This window comes from Centruroides vittatus, unplaced genomic scaffold (genome assembly GCF_030686945.1).
Source record: "Centruroides vittatus isolate TY-2023 unplaced genomic scaffold, ASM3068694v2 contig_911, whole genome shotgun sequence".
Classification (NCBI taxonomy): Eukaryota; Metazoa; Arthropoda; class Arachnida; order Scorpiones; family Buthidae; genus Centruroides; species Centruroides vittatus.
Genome location: NW_027122600.1, coordinates 368,880 through 390,730, shown reverse-complemented (window position 1 = coordinate 390,730; position 21,851 = coordinate 368,880). Strand labels below are relative to the sequence as shown.

General features: G+C 32.4%; 1 protein-coding gene across 4 annotated transcripts in view; it reads left to right on the top strand.

Moving 5' to 3' along the window:
- The window catches only part of LOC136984281 (leucine-rich repeat-containing protein 49-like), a 113,963-nt gene that overhangs the window by 89,742 nt on the left and 2,370 nt on the right, over positions 1 to 21,851 (top strand). For 3 of the 4 annotated variants that reach the window (XM_067281197.1, XM_067281196.1, XM_067281199.1), the window contains 8 exons: positions 6,709 to 6,852; positions 6,946 to 7,007; positions 7,075 to 7,213; positions 7,287 to 7,370; positions 11,064 to 11,153; positions 13,243 to 13,439; positions 13,512 to 13,643; positions 13,721 to 13,964. In XM_067281197.1, the coding sequence (XP_067137298.1) occupies positions 6,709 to 6,852; positions 6,946 to 7,007; positions 7,075 to 7,213; positions 7,287 to 7,370; positions 11,064 to 11,153; positions 13,243 to 13,439; positions 13,512 to 13,643; positions 13,721 to 13,964 (1,092 nt within the window). The remainder of the gene's footprint in view (positions 1 to 6,708; positions 6,853 to 6,945; positions 7,008 to 7,074; positions 7,214 to 7,286; positions 7,371 to 11,063; positions 11,154 to 13,242; positions 13,440 to 13,511; positions 13,644 to 13,720; positions 13,965 to 21,851) is intronic. The other variant, XM_067281198.1, reaches the window with a different exon arrangement.

Sequence of the window (21,851 nt, the reverse complement as noted above, 5' to 3'; positions counted from 1 at the left end):
AAACGAGGTGGGATAAGTGAGGTATGCGCAAATGTTGAGCATGAAAGGGGGTTGGAGAGAAGGGAAGTACAATTGGGTAAGCGTGTAGAGGAGTTGGAGACTCAAATAAGGAGTTTGACCGAGTCCATGGCATCTTTACTCGAGCACATGAAGGGGAACAATAACCGCGAGAGGTGGGGAAAAGAGCGCCGTTGTTACACGTGTGGTGAAATAGGCCATATTTCGAGAAAATGCAACAAGAGAAGAGGTTTAAACTAGTCAGAGGTCATTTGAAAGGTCAGGCGAATGACCGGTTAGTTAAATTAGAACTGACCAGAAAGATCCACTTGTCAGACCGGGGGTTACCGATTGTAAGAGGTGTAATCCTAGGACGTGAAATTGCTGGTCTAGTAGATACAGGTGCAGAAAGGACCGTAATTAAGAATGAATTGACTGAATATATCAGGCGTGAAAATAGGAATTGGGTGGTCCCAAACAATTCATGTATTAGTGGGATGTCGGGAGCACTCATAAACAGTGATGAGGCCGTAGCAATCGAGTGCTGTTTCCACGATGGGAAAAAGGTATGCACGACAACACCAAGTGTTGGGTTTCCTGAAAGGGCAGGTTACGAGATGATCATCGGGATGGACATTATTTGCCAGCACCCTGGGCTGTTGGTGGGGATCGAATCAGTGGTTAAGGCAGATAAGCAAGGTCGTGAAGGGAGATTTTGTATTAATATAAATAGTGAGGTAGGGGTGGCAGAGGTAGAAAGAGAGGTGTGGAGATTGGATCACCTAGATGAACCGGTTAAGAGGAAAATAATAAATATTTTGAGAAAGTATCCGGACGCTATTGCTAGCGAAATTGCCGAGTTATCTGGCACTAGCAGACATATGCACTCTGTTAGCCTGACGTCGGAACGTCCGGTCAACGTTAGACAGTACCGAATTCCGTACAGTTACTTACCTGGCCTTAAGAAGCAAGTTAGTGAGCTGATAAAAGCAGGTATATGTGAGGAGAGCTCATCGGAGTGGAACTCTCCTATACATGTTGTTCCTAAAAGCTCTGGTGAGATTCGTATCACTTTGGACCTGCGAAAAATTAATGATATAACAGAACCCCAAATATTCCCGATGGCTCGAATAGACGACATCTTATCCCAACTTAATGGGAACAGATATTTCTCGGTATTGGACTTAAAAGCAGGGTATTTCCAGATTCCTCTAGATCCCAAGGTAAGACACATATTTGCGTTCTCCACACCATGGGGAAAATACCAACTTTGTAGGATGCCTCAGGGTGGGAAGAATAGTGGGAGGTTTTTCCAATACATTATGACGAAGATCTTAGCAAAATTTGTCGGAAATAGCTGCTTTGTGTTTCAAGATGATATTGTATTATTTTCACAAAGTTTGGAGGATCATCTTGAGCTTGTCGATCGAGTAATTAGTACATTAAGGGATGAGGGCCTAAAATTAAATCCGAGTAAATGCCAAATATTAGCAAAGGAGGTGAGATATTTAGGACATATTATTAATAGCGAGGGTGTGCGACCTGATCCCAACAATGTTGAGTCGATCAAGAAAGTGGAAACACCTCGTAGTGTAAAAGAGGTCCGCAGTTTTCTCGGTGTGGTTGGATTTTTTCGGAATTTTATCCCGTCGTTTTCCGATATCGCTGCTCCATTAACAGAACTCACCAAGAAAGGGAAGAGATTTTTATGGAGCCCAGAATGTCAGAGAGGTTTTGAAAAGTTAAAAGAGGCAATAGCAAGCCCACCAATTCTAGCTCACCCGGATTTTGATAGACCATTCTATTTGCACACTGACGCATCTGACAACGCGGCAGCTGCGGTGCTCGAACAACGGCACGAAAAGGGACTGGCTCCGATAGGCTATTTTAGTAGGAGATTTCAAGGGGCAGAAATCAATTATTCCACAATTGAGAAAGAATGTCTAGCAATTGTTTTAGCCTTAAGACACTTCAAATTTTTAATTCTAGGCCAAAAAACGATAATACTCTCTGACCATAAACCCCTTGTGTTCCTTAGCAACATTCAAAATGGGAGCAAGCGTCTGACTCGTTGGATAATGGAGATTATGGACTACCATATAGAAGTCCAACATGTGAAAGGCGTTGACAATAAAGTAGCGGACTTCCTTTCGAGGAACGTTAACGGGGTTCATCACTTCGATGTTGAATCTACAAGGGCTGTAATCCCTAATAGATACGAGATTGGTTTATCACAGGATCGCGATGAAACTTTTGGCCCCATAAAAAGGGATTTACTGAGAAGCCCCGGGAATAGAAATATTGGGAGCTATATGCACCAGTATGTAGTAATAAGCGAATGCCTGTATAGAAGAAGCCTCTTGAAGTCCCGTGACAAGTATGTTAGCCAATTATGCGTAGGGGAGGATCTTGCTAGGGAAGTGATTAAGGCTGTTCACGAAAACAATCTGTCGGGGCATTGGGGCGTGCGAAAAACTATAATTAACATTGAGAAACACTATTATATTCGGAATTTGAGGGAGAAGGTCGAAGGTGTCATTAAGACGTGTGAAAGGTGCCAGAGGCATAATGTACACAAAGGAAAGGCTCCTTTCCAAGAAAACGAGACGGCTGAGGCACCTTTCCAAAAGATTGCTGTGGATATAGTAGGACCTATCCGCACATCGAGCAGCGGTAACCGATTCATCCTTGTAATAGTAGATATTTTCACTCGTTTCGTCGAAGCACACCCTTTGAAGGACCAAACTGCATGGTCTGTGAGTAATACAATATTTAATGAAATCGTTTGTAGGTACGGTGCCCCAGAAGTAATTATTTCCGATAGAGGTACCAACTTTCTATCATCTTTATTCTCGGACTGTTGCAAGTGGTTAGGAATTAGGAGGAACATTACTACCGCTTATCGACCTTGTGCGAATGGCACGTGCGAACGGGTGAACAGATCGTTAGTCGAAATGATAACTAAATCCTCTGACGATGGGAGAGTCGAATGGGATGAAATGATACCTTCTGCATGTTTTGCCTATAACAATTCGCACCACACTGCCATAAATGAGTCACCTGCCTTCCTCTTGTATGGTGTTGATCCCCGTACCCCTAATATCGAATACCTGCCTGATGATATGTCTACCGATGAGCGTAGGGCATTCCTGGTCACGAAACTCCGTGCATTACGGGAAAATGCGAGTATCCATGCGCGAAATTACAACAAGAAAGGAAGGGATTATCGAAGCAAAGGGAGAACATTAGTAAGTTTTTCGGAAGGGCAGAGGGTTTGGGTGAGAAAGAAAGGTGTTAAAGGGAATAAGTTTTCTTATAATTATAAAGGACCCTTTCGGATCACCAAGGTGATAAACCCAACTACGTATCGTGTGGAGGGTTGCAATATGAAGGATCAGGAGACTGTCCATGTCGATCGCCTAAAACCTTGCTATGGCTATCCGATTTGTAATAAGAAAAAAAAGAGGGAGGATAGAGGAATTGTACTGGAGGATGATGATGAAGTCCTGGATGATCGGTTGGTGAGGAGACGTGGGGTGGTCACTAACACGCAAGGTGTTGACACAAGTGGTGTGCAGAAGTGCACTGACCTTGAGGTGCGTAAGAAACCTTATAACCTACGTGAACGCAAAATTGATTTCCGTAGTTTGCACTACGGGAAGTGAGTCGCTTGGGGGGGGAGATATGTAGTGCTACGCAACTATGTATTATTGTTATTATTATTATTATTAATTATTTTCTCGGTTTCCTTTTTGTATGTATCGGGTTTTCTTGGTTTGTACCGTGTCGCGTGGAATTTTCTTATGATGTCACCTTAGGATACGTGAGAAGCTTTCTGATTGGTCCAGAGTGGGACAATAAGTGAAGCGGACTTCCGGAGAGCGGGAAATATAAATTGAGGGACTCTCACGATTGAGGACACTTTTTGGCTGCTTTTGGATTCGTCGAGGAAGGTTGCCGAGGAAGGGTCAGCAAGGACGTCGGAGTTAGACCGGGAGAACAGGAGTCTAGAAAGGGCGACCACTTTCAGTCGGGAAGCACAATCCGTTTCCATCGTAGTGTAATTGAGAAGTATCAACGAGGGACGTACTTCTGGTGACGTAAATTACGTTCAGGTATCGGAAAGAACTATTAGTTTTGTGAATTAACGTAAAGAAAAGGAACGCTTGGAACTCGAGATCGTGTTGCATTTACTTAACATAATACCGTGATTCGTCGAAGGCTAATATATGCAATTATTGTATAGAAGGAAAATGTGTATGTATATATGTATATAGAGTATTGTAAATTTCGTTAGTTTTAAGTCGTGTATCGTGTAAACTTGAGGGTTAGGAAGCATCTCGCGGTTATTGTACTGTTAGAATAAATTACTGTTGTTTCGCCAAATTCGTGCACGTGTAATTGGTCATTACTTGAGTCCTTAACATACATCCTTATTACATCCGTGGACTTAGATCCATCGGATAATCAACAAATCCAATGCTAGAGGGATTGTTAATCAATTTACATATTCATAAGCAGAGAAGAGCCTCAAAAGAAAGGTCAACTCTGCTCATGTTAACTGTGTTCCTATGGTTGTAAAGGACATGTGAAGACAACAAATATTTTTGTATTTAGTCTTCAATTTTTTGAAAAGACTATTTTTTATTTAAACAGTTTTTAAGATAATATTTGATTTCTTTAAAATTGTGTTTTATTTTTTGTTTTTTGTGATTTACAAAAGTAAAAATACAGTATAAATGATGATAAATATTAAATTGCTACTGTTTATTTCAGTTACAAAATTAGTCTGAATTTTCATATTAGATCAAGAGATTTTTCCAGTAGTATTATTGGATATGTTGGATACTTTTTTATGTCATAAAACTATTTATTTATAATATTAGCCTTCTGCAAAATAGTATACTGTTATTTTCAGCATGCACTTTTACATTTTAAAGTAAATGAAACATTTTTGTGTATTAAATTAGTATACTAAATTTATAATTACAATACAATTGTAATATTAAAGAATCTGAAAATAATTTGTATATCAGGAAACTTTTCATTCAGTGCATAAAATAATTTCTAATAATATATGAAAATATTCTGTATGTTACTTTTATGGTATTTATATTCATATAGAAAATGTTTTTTTTTTCCAAACGTCTACATACTCACTTATTTAAAATTTTACTACCAACTATTCTGTTGTAATGAATAAAGCAAAATACTCTTCCTCCTTCTGTTTTCATGTAATTAATACATTTGTAAGAGATATTAGAGAAAATAATGCTATTTGCATTCTAAGAATGAATAAATTTTTGTTGTAATGTTTTGTTCCATTCAAATGAACAATACACATCCTGCATGTCAAATTAAAACAGAGCATATATTTAAAAGAGCTGGGTTGGGTTTAATATTAGTTCATAGAACTTTTTTAAAATCAGTCAAATGCTGATTAATGTTTCTTTTTTTCCCAATTTTAACAGTCTTATAATTTTACAAAAGAATATAACAAACCTTAATAAACTATCCTTTTATTTTCAAGCTTTTAACTTCTCTATATCATGTCCTCAAATCTTGGAACTCAAATTTCATCCACTTCTAATTAAGATAGGTCTGTCCTCAAAGTTTCAGCGTTCTAAGTACATTTGTGAGATGTATGATTTTAAGTAGCTGGCTATGACACAACTCTGTACAAATAAAATTTTATTAAAAAGACAATGGAATCTTTACAAACAACTAACACACAACTTATGATGTCAGATGAGGAGCATACTTCCGACAAACACTTGTGTGATACAATAAAATTAAACATAAAACATAAAAATGCATACAAAATATTTTAAGTAAAACAGAAAGCTACTATCTACAGGAATCTACTGCAAGGACAAGAAAAGTGAACTAAATAATTAAAACTATTATTACTAATCTTAATTTTTAATATACAAGAAGAATTTTACCAATAGATGGCAAAAGTTAGGGATAGAAAGACAAGTGAAAGAGAACAAAGGGGTACCCAAATCTTTTGTTTAATCAAGTTCTTTTCAAACAAAAATGGGAGCATGTGTTTCGGAACATTTTCTTCAATCAAAAACCGGAATGGAGACATCATCTCCTCTCAAAAGAACTTTCAAAACTCCACTATGCCCTACAAAGTGTTTGATTTTCTCAGCTTCTCAGACCACAAATCGACCACAGCTTCTCACTGTACAATTGCCACCTTCCTACTAAACCAGGCCAAGCATCCTCTCTCTTCAGCTTTTATCCAAAAGGTGTCCCTTTGAGGTTCCTTCTTTCCTTTTTAAGCTGACTGTGAAACTCATCAAACTGGTTCTTACTTGAGCAAAAGAGGGCTCTACTCCAGAAATGGAGTGGACCCACCCCCACAGGCAAAGAAGAAAGACAGCTTTCAGATAATAGAAGGAAATGGAAAAAAAAGATAAGGGAAAAGAAAAATTAATGTTAGAAAATATAAATTATGGCATACAGCCACGCAATACATTTTAATGATGTTTTAGGGGTGGTCTCTCTCCACCAATCTTCCCATTCCAAAACTCAATAAACATAACCAAATGTAGAATTTAATTTCTGTGTGTGTGTGCTGCATCCCACTCCCTCATTCCCAGTCTCAAAAAACATGACCTAAAAGCATTTATTAAAAAATTTTTTAATATATTAAAATGATTTAAAGTGTAAAGTATAAGTGTACAATTTATGTTTGTGTAGATATGTGAAATATGCAATCTCAAACATCTTCAAGAATTACATGTGTTAAATTTATCAAGTAACCTGATTGATAGAATTAAAGGAGTTAGAGACTTGGAATCTCTCATTGAACTCAATTTAAGCAAAAATAATGTGACGTGTTTGGTGAGTATTGTAACATAAATTAATTATTATTATTATTTTTTGCTATAAAAAATATTTAACAAATAGAAAGTACATTGTTTTTGAACATTACAGGAAGAAGTAGATTTACTTCCCAAATTGCAGAGATTATTTTTAAGTCATAATTGCATTGACAGGTAAGAATGTTTAAATTAAACTTTAGTTTTATTTCATAACCAATAATATAATTTTCTTAAATTTTAGGTTTGAAGATTTGTTAGATGTGCCTATGTTAACTGAATTATCATTTGAAAATTGTCCCATCACTCAGCGTCCACACTATCGACATATGATGATTTTTCGATTTCCACATCTAAAATTTTTAGATTCAAAACGTGTTCTGGTAAATCAATCAAATTTCTAGTATACTTTTTTTTAATAATTATTTTAGATATATGAAATTTTATTACAAACAGGATGAAGAAAAACGTACTGCACAAGTAATTGTACGAAAAGAAGAACTTAAAAAACAAGAAAGTATAAGAATTGCAAAAATAAAGGTGAGAGTAATATTGCTTATTTACAGTATAAATAAAATTAGAAAATAACATAAACCTAAAATAATTTAACATCAATTTTTTTATCCTTTGTATTTTTTACTCTTTTTGCCCTATGGACACTTAATCGTACACATCATGGGTTTGAGACAGGCCTAGAATGGGAAAACCTGTAGTGAGGAACAAAGTCCAACATACCTGATACAGACTGCCCATGAAAAATTCTTTGAGTTGATACCTGTTCCCAAAGTGGCAGATTAATGCCTTTGTCACCTCAGCCTTCCAGCTGTCATTTAATCAAAATTAAAAGTTTTTAATTTGAATTATAATTGTGGTTTTATGTAATGCAGTAAATCTTGTAATGATACCAATGTCATGATTAATTTTTCAATGGATTCAAAAGTTAATATTTTATAATGGATGTGATTATATTTTTTGTTTAAATTCTTGTCAAGGATCCTCTGTTTACGTAGACATGAGAGTAGTAGTTTTATTCTGTGAATCAAAAACAGTTAGTTTACACTGGAGAGATTACATTTTATATTTTGATTTTGTTTGTTTGTACTCTTATTATGTCTAAAATAATTTAATTGGTAATTAAAAATAAAATAATAGAGTTCTTTATAGAATTTAGTATAATTGATAATCTGAAACAGAAAATTTAGTATTTCTTGAGCAATAATTAAAAGTACTAAATTGATTGGAATGCAATTTAATATTATTTTTTATATTGTTTTCCTTATGAATATTGTAATAACTGGTAATTAAATATTTTATGAGATAGGAAAAATTCCTTATTGCAAGAATATTGTCATAAAGGATTTTCATTCAAACTCTATAATTTATCACCAATTAGTATATATCATAGATGACTAATCTCTTATCTATGCTAATTTTTCACTATAAATGGGTCTAAACCATTCATATTCAAACCATTTGTAGTGGACAAAACTGAAGCAGACTATATATTATTCAAGTGTGAACTTGTAACTTACATGAAAAATCCAATTTAATTATAATGAAATAGAAATAATACTTGCATGCAATTATCAACATTGAATATTAGTTTTGTGTATGTATTTAAAAATAAGTTTTTACATAAACACAAAAACAATATTAACTAATACTTTATAACTTTGCAGATTCTTTACTGACTGAATCAAATAGTTAAAATTGTTTTGTAGTCAAGTCAGAATTTTTTATAATATTAAAATTTAAAAATAATTATTTTAAAGCTTACATTAAAGTTTTAAAAATTTCATACACATTTTGTTTTCTCTAAATCTTTTTTAAAGTTTGTATCAATGCTTAAATATATAAACCCAGCAATCTAATTTTTCTGGAGCTTTTATATGGCTCCATGAGTGTGTTCTACACTCTTATATCATAGTATACTAGGTATGTGGGTAGGTGAAGGCATGGGAAAACAAGAAGGATTTTACACAAATTTTAATGGATGAGGAAATAAAATTTATTCTGTGTAATTACAACATAGTAGGTCTTGATACAAGAGACTTAGTGGGTTTCCTTGCGGTAATTTAAAATGGCAAATGCATATATACATAAAAATAAAAATATATACACAACGAACTTAGTGGTCATTTGATCCCCACTCTCATATCCTCCGTACAATTACAAGAATAATTCCACGTGTGATGAGAACACCACAATTGGCTACGATGTAAAAAAAATAAGTCTTACACTTGTCCTCATTAGTTCCCTTGTAACTGAACACTAATTCCTTGTCGATAATTGCTAAATTGACATGGATGGAATTGGATTGTTTTTTACTTAGTTCAACTTCCTAGCGTCCAAATCCTTTCACTGGTGATCGATTTCTTTCTCACTCATGGCAGGTACGTAGCAAGCAGGAAACCCCAAACAAAAAGAATGGCTTCCCATGATGAAACATCTGGCTTTATACCTCCCACCATTAGGGAGTATGTCATTCACACGTGGTCCAATCCTCACCCAATCAGTGGATACACAATATGCACCACATTAAAATGTGATGTCCCAATACAAACAGAAGAGAATGAATTTAGTACAATATATGACCCGATACAGAATAAATGAAACATACATAAAAAAGAAATTTTACAATAATACTAGTGCTGTAGCACAACAAGTGTAACCCAGTAAGCAAATTATATGACTTTTTTATTTAGTTATACTCTTAAATTAATGAACTGTTATAAACTTTGAATAAATGGAAAGCTTTTAAACCTCTTATACCTCCTAAAATTTCTCTGCTAGTAGACATAGTTATATCAGAGTCTGTATCTTCAGATTGCACACAGCTTACAAATCACACTTTTGTGTAATAATTTATGCAACTATTCAGCAAATATTGGTAATACTTAATAAAGATATTAATAATTTATTTTTAGTAAGAAGTAATAATTAGTGCATAAATTCTTTTGGACTAAGTTAACAACTAAGTAACAACACATAATTTTTAGTAAGTAAATCAAAGGTGTTCCAACAGATGAAGATATCTGGAGGATTAATATAAATACAAAATCATCATATTAGTATAATGCTATGGTTCAAACATCATTTATAACATTTTTTTATTGAAAATGTTTTGTTATTTTTAAATAATAATAAAATACAAAAATTAATTTTTAGTACTGCATAATGAACTTTTAAAAGAACAGTACTCAAGAATGAAATATCAAAATAATGGTATTTTTAAGAATCTACTGAACCACATTCATAAAACTTGTAAAATGAATAGTACTAAAGTTCTTCTGTTGTCTATAAAAAATTCTTCATAATTCTTTGCATATTTGCATTTATATTTTGTGATTTTTATATAATAATTTAAACTGTAAAAGAAAAAATTCTTTGAAAAATATCAAACAAAATTCAAATTTAAGAAATGAATAACAATTCAAAACATTAATTTTTATTTTATGTCATAAAGTAAATATTTATGAAATAAACAGATACTGTAGTAATTAATTATTTCTATTTTTAAAAATTCTTGGAAATGTATTAATGAATAGACAAAGATGATTGATTTTAAAACAGAAATAACAGTTAAACAATAAAAGAGAGCTTCCTATTTTTTTAATTATTGAACACACTGTATTTACAGTAGTATTTATTCTATTTATAAAACTCATTGAAGTAGCAAAAAATTTGAAATATCAACACCATCAAAATCATTATATATTATATATATATATATATACAATAATTTCTGTACTTTACAGCTTTCTATAGACAATTATTTAAAAATAAAGAAAACTAAACAAAATTCTCTTTTTATATGAAAATAAATATTTAAATAAAAATTAAATTCCTAATTCAATTTTTAAATAGCATATAAACCTTTTTGGTCTTTTCAGTTTCTTTACTATTAATTAATTCTTGCATTTTCTTGTCTTTTTGAATGCAAGTTAATCATATTTATAATTTATGTGCATCATTGTTAATGTTTTTTATTGTAAATAGCATTACATTTGGTTTAACTAAATACAGTTTGATATAATGAAATGTGTGTGTTAATTATTTTAAAATTAGCATTAAATAAATTTAAACTATTTACAATTTTAAGTTAATTATTCTTTTTCGTTTGAAAATAAAAATGAAAGTATTTATATTCTTTCAAAATAGATATTTATAAAATTTGTAAAATTATTAGAATTCTTAATAAAATAATAATGCTAACATCATTAAAATACTTAGTTCCAACCTAGTCAACTTATATTTACAACTATACTACAGAATAGACTGATCTTGGTTGCTCCAGATGGAGCTAAAACAAGTTGGTTAAAGGTAAGAAATATAAAATCCTGAACTGTGTGTCCTATTCCTTCCATTTAATTAGAAAAGAATTTCTTTATATGTTATTCTTGATTATGTAACTTTCATCAATTTCACAGAATCTATAAATTTATAAAACAAAGGATTCTTGATCTTATTGATGCCTGGTTTTAATAACATCTTGTTGAATTACTTTTAGTTTTGTCAGAATCGATCTGTTAACAAAGATATATTTGTAATGAGGAATAAAAAGCATAAATGACCAAAACTGTGCATTTAATCATAAATATACAGGTTTTTAAACTACTATGGATCTTTTCCCGAGGTTAATAAATGCAAGCTTAAAGAGACCAATATCCCAAATTACATGTGACAATTCCAATTTTTAAATTGGTTGAAAAATGTCCCACTTTTGGACTGTTTCATTGTTATATTTAAAAATAGCTGATATTCATTGCATTAATTGTAAGTCAAAGATGAATAGTATAATATACAAGTTATACACAAAAATTTTAATATCCAGTTTATAGAAACAGTAGCCCAATTGCAAAAATCATCAACTCTCTTTTATAACTGATTCGCATGTGTTGCACATTTCGCTGCTGTCTGTCAGAGAACAGTAAATTTGAACACGTGTGAATCAGTTATAAAAGAGAGTTGGTGATTTTGCTAATTATCTAAGTTTTTTAACTCAGATAATTAGCAAAAATTGGTGATAGACTGGGGAATAAAATTGCCAATTGGGCTGCTGTTTCTATAAATTGGATATTAAAATTTTTGCACTATAACTTGTATATTGTAAAGATAAATCTCTAATTTTTATAAGAATAGTGAAATTTTATTATTTGTTAATTGCTGTTAATTCAGTATTAAATTAGTATTTGGCAATCATTTAATTGCTGGTAAGTCAAAAATAGTGCATTTATTCAATTATGTGCAATTATATTGGATCCTTTAAAGGTTAAGTAAAATCAATTTACATTTTTGTATTTTCTATTTCACTGTCAATAAAGCAAACAAAACTACATTTAAAGCTGTAATTAACTGGCCATTGTCACTAACTATAGGTCTATTATTTTGTAAACAAGAGTATGTGGATAAGTAAAATGTTCATTGGCAGTTCATAACATCTTTCACTGATGATGTCAGGAAGCTAGAAGACCAATGATCATTGACTAGAATCAATCACATGGTTCATCTGACTTCACATCAAAGTGCTTGGCCTAACATCCCACTTTACACTTCAGGATCTGGTCACTTTATGCAAGCTGATCAATAATTGGAGTTTCTCAAACTTCTAATTAGCCTTTGTTCTTTTATTTTTACTATCTTGGACATCAGTTCCTTCCAGTCTGTCTAGCTAGTTCATGTTTCTTTCTTCTTTAATTCTGTTTTTATATTCTTACTGTTATCTGTGTAGAACTTAAGCAGAATTCTATGTTCAAATTTCTTAATCTTCTCTAATTTTTCAATAAAGGTTAAAAAGTCTAAACAAAATTTTGACATGATATTAAGATTTGAATTAGAAGGAGACAACTTGAATTCTTACATACCTGAATTCTTACATATTACACTATGAAATCAAGGTAATCTTATGTATATTCGTGAATGCAAATGCATAAACATACAATTTTGAAATCTTAAATATTTTAGAATTAGATGCAAATAAGTTCTTTGATAGAGCTCATCTAATCCTCATTCTTTTACACATACAGGTACAGACATAATTTATATATATAGCCATAATTTTATAATCTTCATATTAATTGCATCATTAATTTAAAGTTTTTGCTTAATATAAATATTGTGGTGATGATTTTTCTATAAACAATCTAACATTTTCATGAACCCTAGGTAATTATTACTGCTCACACTCGCTTGTCAGCATTACATTGAATATACTTATCAGAATAATTGCATAAATGAAATCATAATTCTAATTTTTCAAGCTTGTAAACAAATATTAGCATAATTTAACTACAAATTTCCAAATTGTCTTCATAATATGGATGGAATATGAATTCCCTTTATATTTAGATGATATCTGATTGTCAATTATTAATAATATTAATCAGAAACTTTTATTAAAAATTTATTTCAGGAAGCAAAAGAGCGAGCAATTACAAATGCTCGTCAGCAATGGTTTTCTATCATGAAAGAACAAGGAGAAAAACATGCCAATATGCAAATTAGCTCACTCCCCTGTATGGTTTCATCTGTCACACCACAGTTACTTTTTTTCCATCCAAAATATCAAAGTGGAGATGATGATGAAGAAGATGGACAATGCACATTCTGGTATTTAATTGGTAACATTTATCTTGGAAAAGATTTAAATAGATTTTTCTTTAAATATTGTTTTTGTTTTAGTGATGGTTCGGGTTTGCCCTGTGATTTTTGTGGAGGTACCATTCTGAATCATCTTGCAGGTACAATCTGTCGAAGGCGTACGAGAAAACTATGGCAAAAATCAAAGAAGGATCAGGAAAAGAAGTCTTTAAGGTATTGATATTTTTTTTTATATAAAATAAAAGTTCAAATTAATTTTTTATATATGAAAAGTAATTATTTCATTACAGAAAAGCTATGGACAATATAATCACTTCTGAAAAAGAATTATCTGATACTCATCTCACACACCTGGCTGAAATTGATGATGGAAAATTACAACTTTACGGCTTGGGTGCCGTTGTAGCCGCTTTTCAGCATTCCTGGAATCCTGATACAATACCTACAATCCATACAGTGGGCTTCCATTTTCTTTTATTTGATAGTATTGCACCATTTTTGGGCCAAATGAAAACACAGTTTCCAAATATATCAGTAAGTCCTTTAAAGTAAATTTATTTTGATTGTTTTTTCTAAAAGACTATTTAATATTAAGTTCCAGATTTCAATTCTCTTTACTAAGAATTATAAATTGTAATAATTAAAATTTTTACAAGGTAATTGATGACTGTCTAATTAATAAAGGAATTTTATACATACATATAAATTATTGTGGGAACGCCGGGAGGTAGGACGGAGTCGTACCTCCTTTTTTTCGGCGAAACAGGTCGGCAAGACCCACTCCACTGTCAAGGATGGCTAAATTTTTATGATATCTCGACTTGTCGGGATGGCGGTAATTATTTGTCAGGTCGAGTGGAGGAAGTGTGTGGGTTTGTTGATAGTTTAAGGCGATATTTGAAATAACGGAACCATGATGAAAACAAACGATTTATCCATTCGGATAAACAAATACAGAAACTCTAACGCGTCCAGTTCTTAACCGCGATTCTCGGGACGGATCCTACGGGTCGGGCGTCTTATGCGGACCTTCAGCGACCCCGTTATCAGCCTTTTCCCCCTTATATACAGGTCACGTTATCTTCGATCTCCAATCGCGATAGTTTGTGAATCGCTGATGATTCGATCTCCGTGACTAAGAGTTTGGATCCGGAGAGAAAGGAAGTGCGTTTCGACGGCGGAAGGCTGCACATCCTTAGAATTTCGACTGTTTTTCCAATATCTCACGAGGGGATTTGAACAATAAAAAAAAGATTTTGTTGCCGGGTTAAACCCGGTCCTCACATTATAAATAGTAAATAAATGTGTTTAAAGTCAATAATGAGTCAATGGGTCATTCTTTTTGACTGATAAGCATACTTTACTGGGTTATATATGTGTGTGTGTATGATATATATATATCCAGAGGGAAAGTACAAGTGATATTACATCCAAAAGTCAGGATGGTCTGTGTAAGTTCCTAATATTGTGTACAAAATTTAAACAATAGTTATTGCACATTATATACTAGAATTCCACTTCCAGTGCTGAAAAAAACAAAATTATAAAATCTCTTAAGGTAGAAAGTTTTTCAGTTTTAACAGTGGCTATGTTATAATCCACAAAATACAGGTCAATCATAATTAAAGAGTAGAAGTTCAGAGCATTCTGTAGAAAAACTACTTGGCAAATTTCGATTAAATTTGATACACAAATATATCCTGAGTGTGCAGTTTCAAATTTTGCAGAAAAAAATTTTACTTTAAAATTTAGCCTGTATAGTGAAATTTGGTGCTGTCGATAAAATTTATGTAATATATACATAAATTTTATCGACAAAAACTAATTGCTGAATGTGGAATATCTTGTGTGAAAAAAATGCACGAGTTTTTACAGAACTTTCCACACTGTTGCATAGGGCATGTTTAATTGCTGCCCTGAGAAGTTTGCATTCTGTGCTCCACTACTGAAGTAAAAAATCTTTTATCATATGTTCAATGGGTTTGCAATAGTGTTTCTCATTTCCCGGTCTTTTGCTGTGTCCTGGGATTCCAGAATAAAAGTGAACTGTTTCCTGGGATCCCAGCATAGAATTAATTACTTTTAAGATATACAAAATATCTCAAAATCAAATGATATAATCTACTTTTTATTTTTAAAGCAATTTAATACATTTGCAACCTCCAAAATTCATATTAATAATGCTGTGTAAGATATAAATATTAAAAGTTACCTTTGAATTACGTAGAAATTTTCACTAATAGAAAAAATTTATTAAAGTTTGCTGGAAACTGCATACGACAACAACAACAACAACAAAAAAAAAAAAAAAAAAATGCTTTGAATTGAGTTAAATTGGAAAATGATCTTGCAGATCATTTTCCAATTAAAATCAGCGATTTAATTTTATGTACTTGATTATTCAAAGCTATCTCATCAAAAAAGAAATACAATTATCAAGAATTACAAGAGCAGGTTTTTTTTCAAGCTCCAATAGTCCAAAAAACAAAGACAAGTGTAAATAACAAAATGAATTTATTACCAAAAGTTAGGTACTGTACAAACATGGTTACTTTTCGACATAATAACCGTGAAGATTGAGGCATTTGTCATATCTGTGGACGAGCTTTTCCATCTCCTTGTCATAGAATGTTGCGATCAATGACTTGAAATGGGCCCTAACGTTTTTTTGAAGATCGTTATTAGTCTCAAACCTCTGCCCTCGTAGCCACTTTTCCTGTTCAGGAGAGGTGAAAGTCACTTGGCACTAAATTGGGGCTATACACTGGGTGTTAAAGGTGGTGAAGACTTCCACCCAGCTTAAAACTTTTTAATGTGTGAAGACTTCCACCTCTTTCTTGAACTGAAAACGTGACTAGCAGGACAGAGGTTTGCGACTAATGAACTAATGACAATCTTCAAAAAAACGTTAGGGTCCATCTCAAATCATTGGCGGCAACATTCTATGAAGAGGGGATGGAAAAGCTCATCCACAAATATGACAAATAATCACCGTGAAGATTGAGGCATGTCTAAAAGTAACCATGTTTGTACCTAACTTTTGGTGATAAATTCATTTTGTTATTTACACTTGTCTTTGTTTTTTGGACTATCGGAGCTTGAAAAAACCTGCTCTCGTAATTCTTGATAATTGTAATTTCTTTTTTGATGAGATAGAGATTAATTGTATATACTTGATTATTTGCAACTTCAAAGCTGATTTTAATTGGAAAATGATCTGCAAGACCATAGTTTAGAACTTGAATATCAACACACAAGTCTGTTAACCTCTTGGAACATATCAAGTAAATTCTGATGGGTAATCATTTTTCATTTGTCTATTTAAAATAAATAGTTGCAATTGGTGAATTTGTTTTAGTTGAAGACCCAGTTTATTATTTTTTTTATCTTTTGATTCTTGTTTATTCTGTATTAAGGAATTTGATCCTCTATATTCCAAATCTATTAATTGAGCAATTCAAGAATTAAAATCACCTATAGAGCTAGTGGAACTGAGTTGAACACCACTTGTATGCAGACAAAGAAAACTGCTTTGGGAAAACACGTGTATCTTTGGGTTGGATACATACTGAAACGCAGTGATTGTTTTCTTCCTGTGATAATGAACTACAGCTTTCTGCCACACAAAACTTCAAAAAATAACTGTTGTGTGGTCGGTTGTAGTGTTACCTATATTTACCTATATTACTGCGCCACAGGTACAAAGTTTTATTCATTCCGAATGAACAATACCCTGGGAGGAAAGAGAAATGGCTGGCTTCAATTTAATTCCTGTGGTTAATTATATAATGATGTGTTGCATTCTAACCAATCTTCTGTTATAAAACCTTAGTTGGCTCTATTTTAAATTTAGTTCTCTAATGTAAACTTTAGTAATTTTCTTTTTTCTTTTATATTATTTTGTTAATCTGACAGATATTAATTGCCATATGATGTGATATTTGAATTTAAGAAATCTGTGGAAGAAAGGAATAAGATGCAAAATTAGTATTTTGAGAAAATGAAGGTAAAAGTTCTCCCTGTTAATACAATACTATTAGCTACTGTTATGGTCCTCATTGAAGCTCCTCTATATATATGGTTAGTTATAAATTTCATTATTTACCATGCAATGGATATATAGTTTACTTCCACGCCAACCTTTAAACCGTACAAAATTAAGAGTATAATAAATATCAGAATATTAATACTGCTCAGTCCTAATGATCTACAGTCACTTTTCGAGTTATGATGAAAAACTTTCACAAAAAAATTTTAAAAATTATCAATTTTTTATAGTTTTCCTCAAATATATATCATATACATATATATCTTGCTCCCTTCTGATGATTGATTGCGTCATCTTTAGTTTTGTTGTACCCTTCGCGTGTGCTTGTGTAAGATGGCTAACTGTTTTGTTCTAAGTACAGTCACCTCTTGACTTACGTCCAAAGTGGCAGAACTGAACCCCGTCGTAAGTCAGGAAGTGACTGTATTGACTAATGCAGGCATTAATTTGACCGTAAACTGCTGGATGTACTGTACATATATATTATACATTATTTAAATATATACTTATAAATAATATATAAATTAATAAATAGAAATTTGATAAATTATAAAAATATATTTAGTGTTACATGTAACATACAAAATTCATATATTGCAAGAATGCTATTATTCTTCAATAATAATTAAATGAGCAAAATGTTGAAACAAAAGTAATGAACATGAAGTACTAAACTTTAAAATTATCACATTGAAAAATTACTGGTAAGATCGTCGTCATCGGAATCTTCCTCACTAGAATGTTTTTGTATGGTTGAAGCAGATGATGGTTTCGAAGTGTAATGTTTTATCGTTAGTGCTTTTAAGTAGCTCCTTTGCTAATAACAGTGAACAAGAATCGTAAGAACTCGATTATGTAGTTTAGTTTTTATTAAATTTAATTGCAAAAAATACGTTCAACTGCTGAATGAGGAAGCAATAAAAGCATCTATTTACTGCCAAAGTAAAGTAAAAAATATAGAATAAAAATGAATGTTTTGAAAGGTACTAAATTGAAAGGAAAGGTATTAGGATTTCATGAACAGTACTAGGAAAACGGTGTTGGTATCTTGGTACTGGAACAAGTAAGAAAGTATTAGATTAGTACAAAAGTATTAGGTGGAACAACACTGGTGCCGGCTTTGTAGCCCCGATTCTGTTACTCGGCATCACTGCTAGAGGCACCTCAATCTAGTTTCGTTGTTCCTTCCACTAGCTCTATTATTAATGTGGGACGATATATTTAAACAGCTAGAAAAGTGGAAAAGTTTCATTTAATAAGTCAATATGATCTGGCAGAATATATACCAGCATGATTATAATTCATTTTTTTTTATCTAAGTACTTCATATCTATATTAGTAATTTGCAACAAGACTAATATAATTATTAGGTACTGTAAAATAGATTTTTTAATATATCTTTCTTTAAAATTAAACATAGGCCTGCATAATGACCAGGTCCTTCTGGTTTCTGTGCAGATGATATGACATGACAATAAAAAAAAAGTAATAATATACTATTTGGTCAATTGAAGAGATTATCCATGTTTCTGTTAGATAATTCCAACGTATCGGGTCTATCAATTGTAGAAAGTCAGTACTCGTTTTGTAAGCCATGACAATTCCAATTAGTTATATTTAAATATAAGTTTTTTGTAAAATTTTGAGTTATTATGTTAACATGTCATTTAGAAAAGAAGTAATTTGATTGTTTGGTGGAGTGTATGATAAAAAAAACTTCAGCATCTGCATTGTTTAGACTTATTAAAAGCAGAGAAAATTGTTTAATTGGTCAGACTTCATCACAATACATTTAATATTAATGCTTGAATTGGGTATTGTATAAATATATTTTATATTTTCCAATTTGTTACATTCTAATTTTAAAGATTTTGCAAAAAATTCTGATATTTCTTCAAATAAATTTAAAGTCATAAAATAATTGACAGTTACTTAATTTAAGTTAAATAACTATTAATAGTAATAGAGTTAAATAACTATAGTTTCAATTTAATTAATTCAATTTTTTCGTTTTTCATTAGCCAATTGCAATTGTTTTTTAATATCTTTTATATCATTTTGAATAATGCTAATTTCTTCTCTAATTAATGAAATCTGTCCTACCAGTTTATCATTACTGGTGGTTATCAACTCTACTATTTTAACCCTAAGTCTGAGGTTCCCTTTGTTAAATCGCGTGAGGAATTTAAATTAAATTGCTCACCTGATTGCATTAATGAATCTGTTTTTTAGCTTCTGTATATTTGCAAATGCAATCTAGCTAATGCAATATCGTTGGAGTCATTTCCGACTCCAATGATATTGCATTTGCTAGATTGCTTCAGAATTGACAAAAATTACAGTCTTCCTCTTCTTACCGGAAAATTTTGCAAGAGTCCAGGATTTGGTTCAATTTTAGAAATTAGTAGTAATAAAAGTATGAACTTATTATTCATTTTTATCAAATTTAACATATTACTTTTCTTTTGTTAATACTAGTACAAACTTTGTAAGGTGAAGAAAAATTAACGCCAGTAGCGATGATGACTGGAGCACCCCATTTTATTTATTTATTATGAATATGTGGTGTCATCTGTTAGCAAAGTTTTTATAACAATATATATTTTTAATTATAAAACTGAGATTAAGGACTTAATTTTAAGGGTAGAGATGAGTTAAGATCTGTAAGTGCTAAAAAGTAAAATTTTCATTAAGCCCAATCCCATGCGAGATATGACATGTGACCACCCTCTATCCTCCCTCAAGCTTTCATCACCAGAATTTAATTGCATCAATGCTTCATATACACAAGCTACCGTGTCAGATTTTTTCTTAATCTTCATCCCCTACTGAAATATTAAACACCAACACACGGAGTATCTGCCTGACATGCTAAACGAACACAGCTTGTTTGCTCACACTGCAGTGTCATGTGAACCTACAGTGTTTCCATCTACATTTCAAATGGAGAATGATTTGCTACACACATTCTGTGCTTTGATTGATATACCCACTGGTCGGGTTTCATTTGAATGACCCTCATAGAATTAACTTATGAATAATCTGCATTTTACTTTACTTTCCCTTGTTACATACACATAACAGATAGGTAATGTAATTGTATCAAATTTGACCCTTCAAGTTTTTTTTTGCAAATTTCCATGTTTTGAGACCCCTGAACCCAAAAAAGTAAAAAAAAGGGCAAAAAAATTCCATGGATGTGTGTGTCCAACTTTCAAGTATGGATGCATCAACAATTGAGTAGCAAGCAGTAGTGCAGTTTTTAACCACAGGTGTTGGCCCCATGCCATCCATAGCCGCATGAGCAATGCGTATCAAAACTGTATGGGTTTGACAACAGTGAAAGACTGGAGTAAGCACTTCCAAGGTAGTTGGTCGTTGTTGGTTGATGATGCCAGGCCAGGGCAAGCACATTGTGTGATCAACAGTAACAGTAGTGGACAGACTCATTTCAGAAAATAGACAAGTCACTGTGGAAGCACTGGCAGCAGAGATTGGAATAAGCATCAGTAGTGTGCACACCATTATCCATAACATCTGCAATACCAAAAGATCTGTGCAAAAAGACCTTTGCATGGGTCTGTCATTGGAACATTTACTGTGGTACCACAATGAAGGTAATTATTTCATAAAGAGAATCATTACAGGAGACAAAACATGGTGCTTTCATTTCCAGCCAGAAAGCAAAGACAGAGCACCCAGTGGAAGCACCTCTCCACTACCTAAGAAATCAAAGGGAATGCAGACAGACAACAAGTGATGTTGACAATCATCTTTAACAGCAAAGGCTTATTGCTGATAGAGTTTACCACCTGTGGAACCACCATAAATGCTGCTCAGTACATAGAAATTTTAAAATTTCTGAGCTTCCATCAAGTCCAAGCGGCCTGGTCTGCGTTCACATGGTGTCATCCCTCATCATGACAATGCCTGCCCTCACACCGCATGCGTGCAAGAATCCCTTGTGAAATTCAAGTGGGAAACACTCCAGCATCCTGCACATAATCCTGACTTGTCTCTGTGTGATTTCCATTTTCGGGCAAGCTTGAGGCATTCAAAAGGGTGTAAGTTTCAATGGTGCAGACATCAACCCAGAGTTCTATGAGCAAGGAATCAAACATCTGGTGTCACAGTGGAAAAAGTGCCTTACTTGTAATGTACCTACTAAATAGTGATTGGTTGGGTTTCATTTGAGTGGCCCTCATAAATTATTTAATTGTTCAATGCAAACTTGAAAACAGTTAATTGAAAGTCAGAATAACCAATTTGTTTTCTTAATATGTAAGGTAAGAACTACTTTAAAATAAATTCAATCAAAATAAATTAATTTATTAGAAAATGTGAGGATCCGGGCATGATTTTGTGTAAAATTA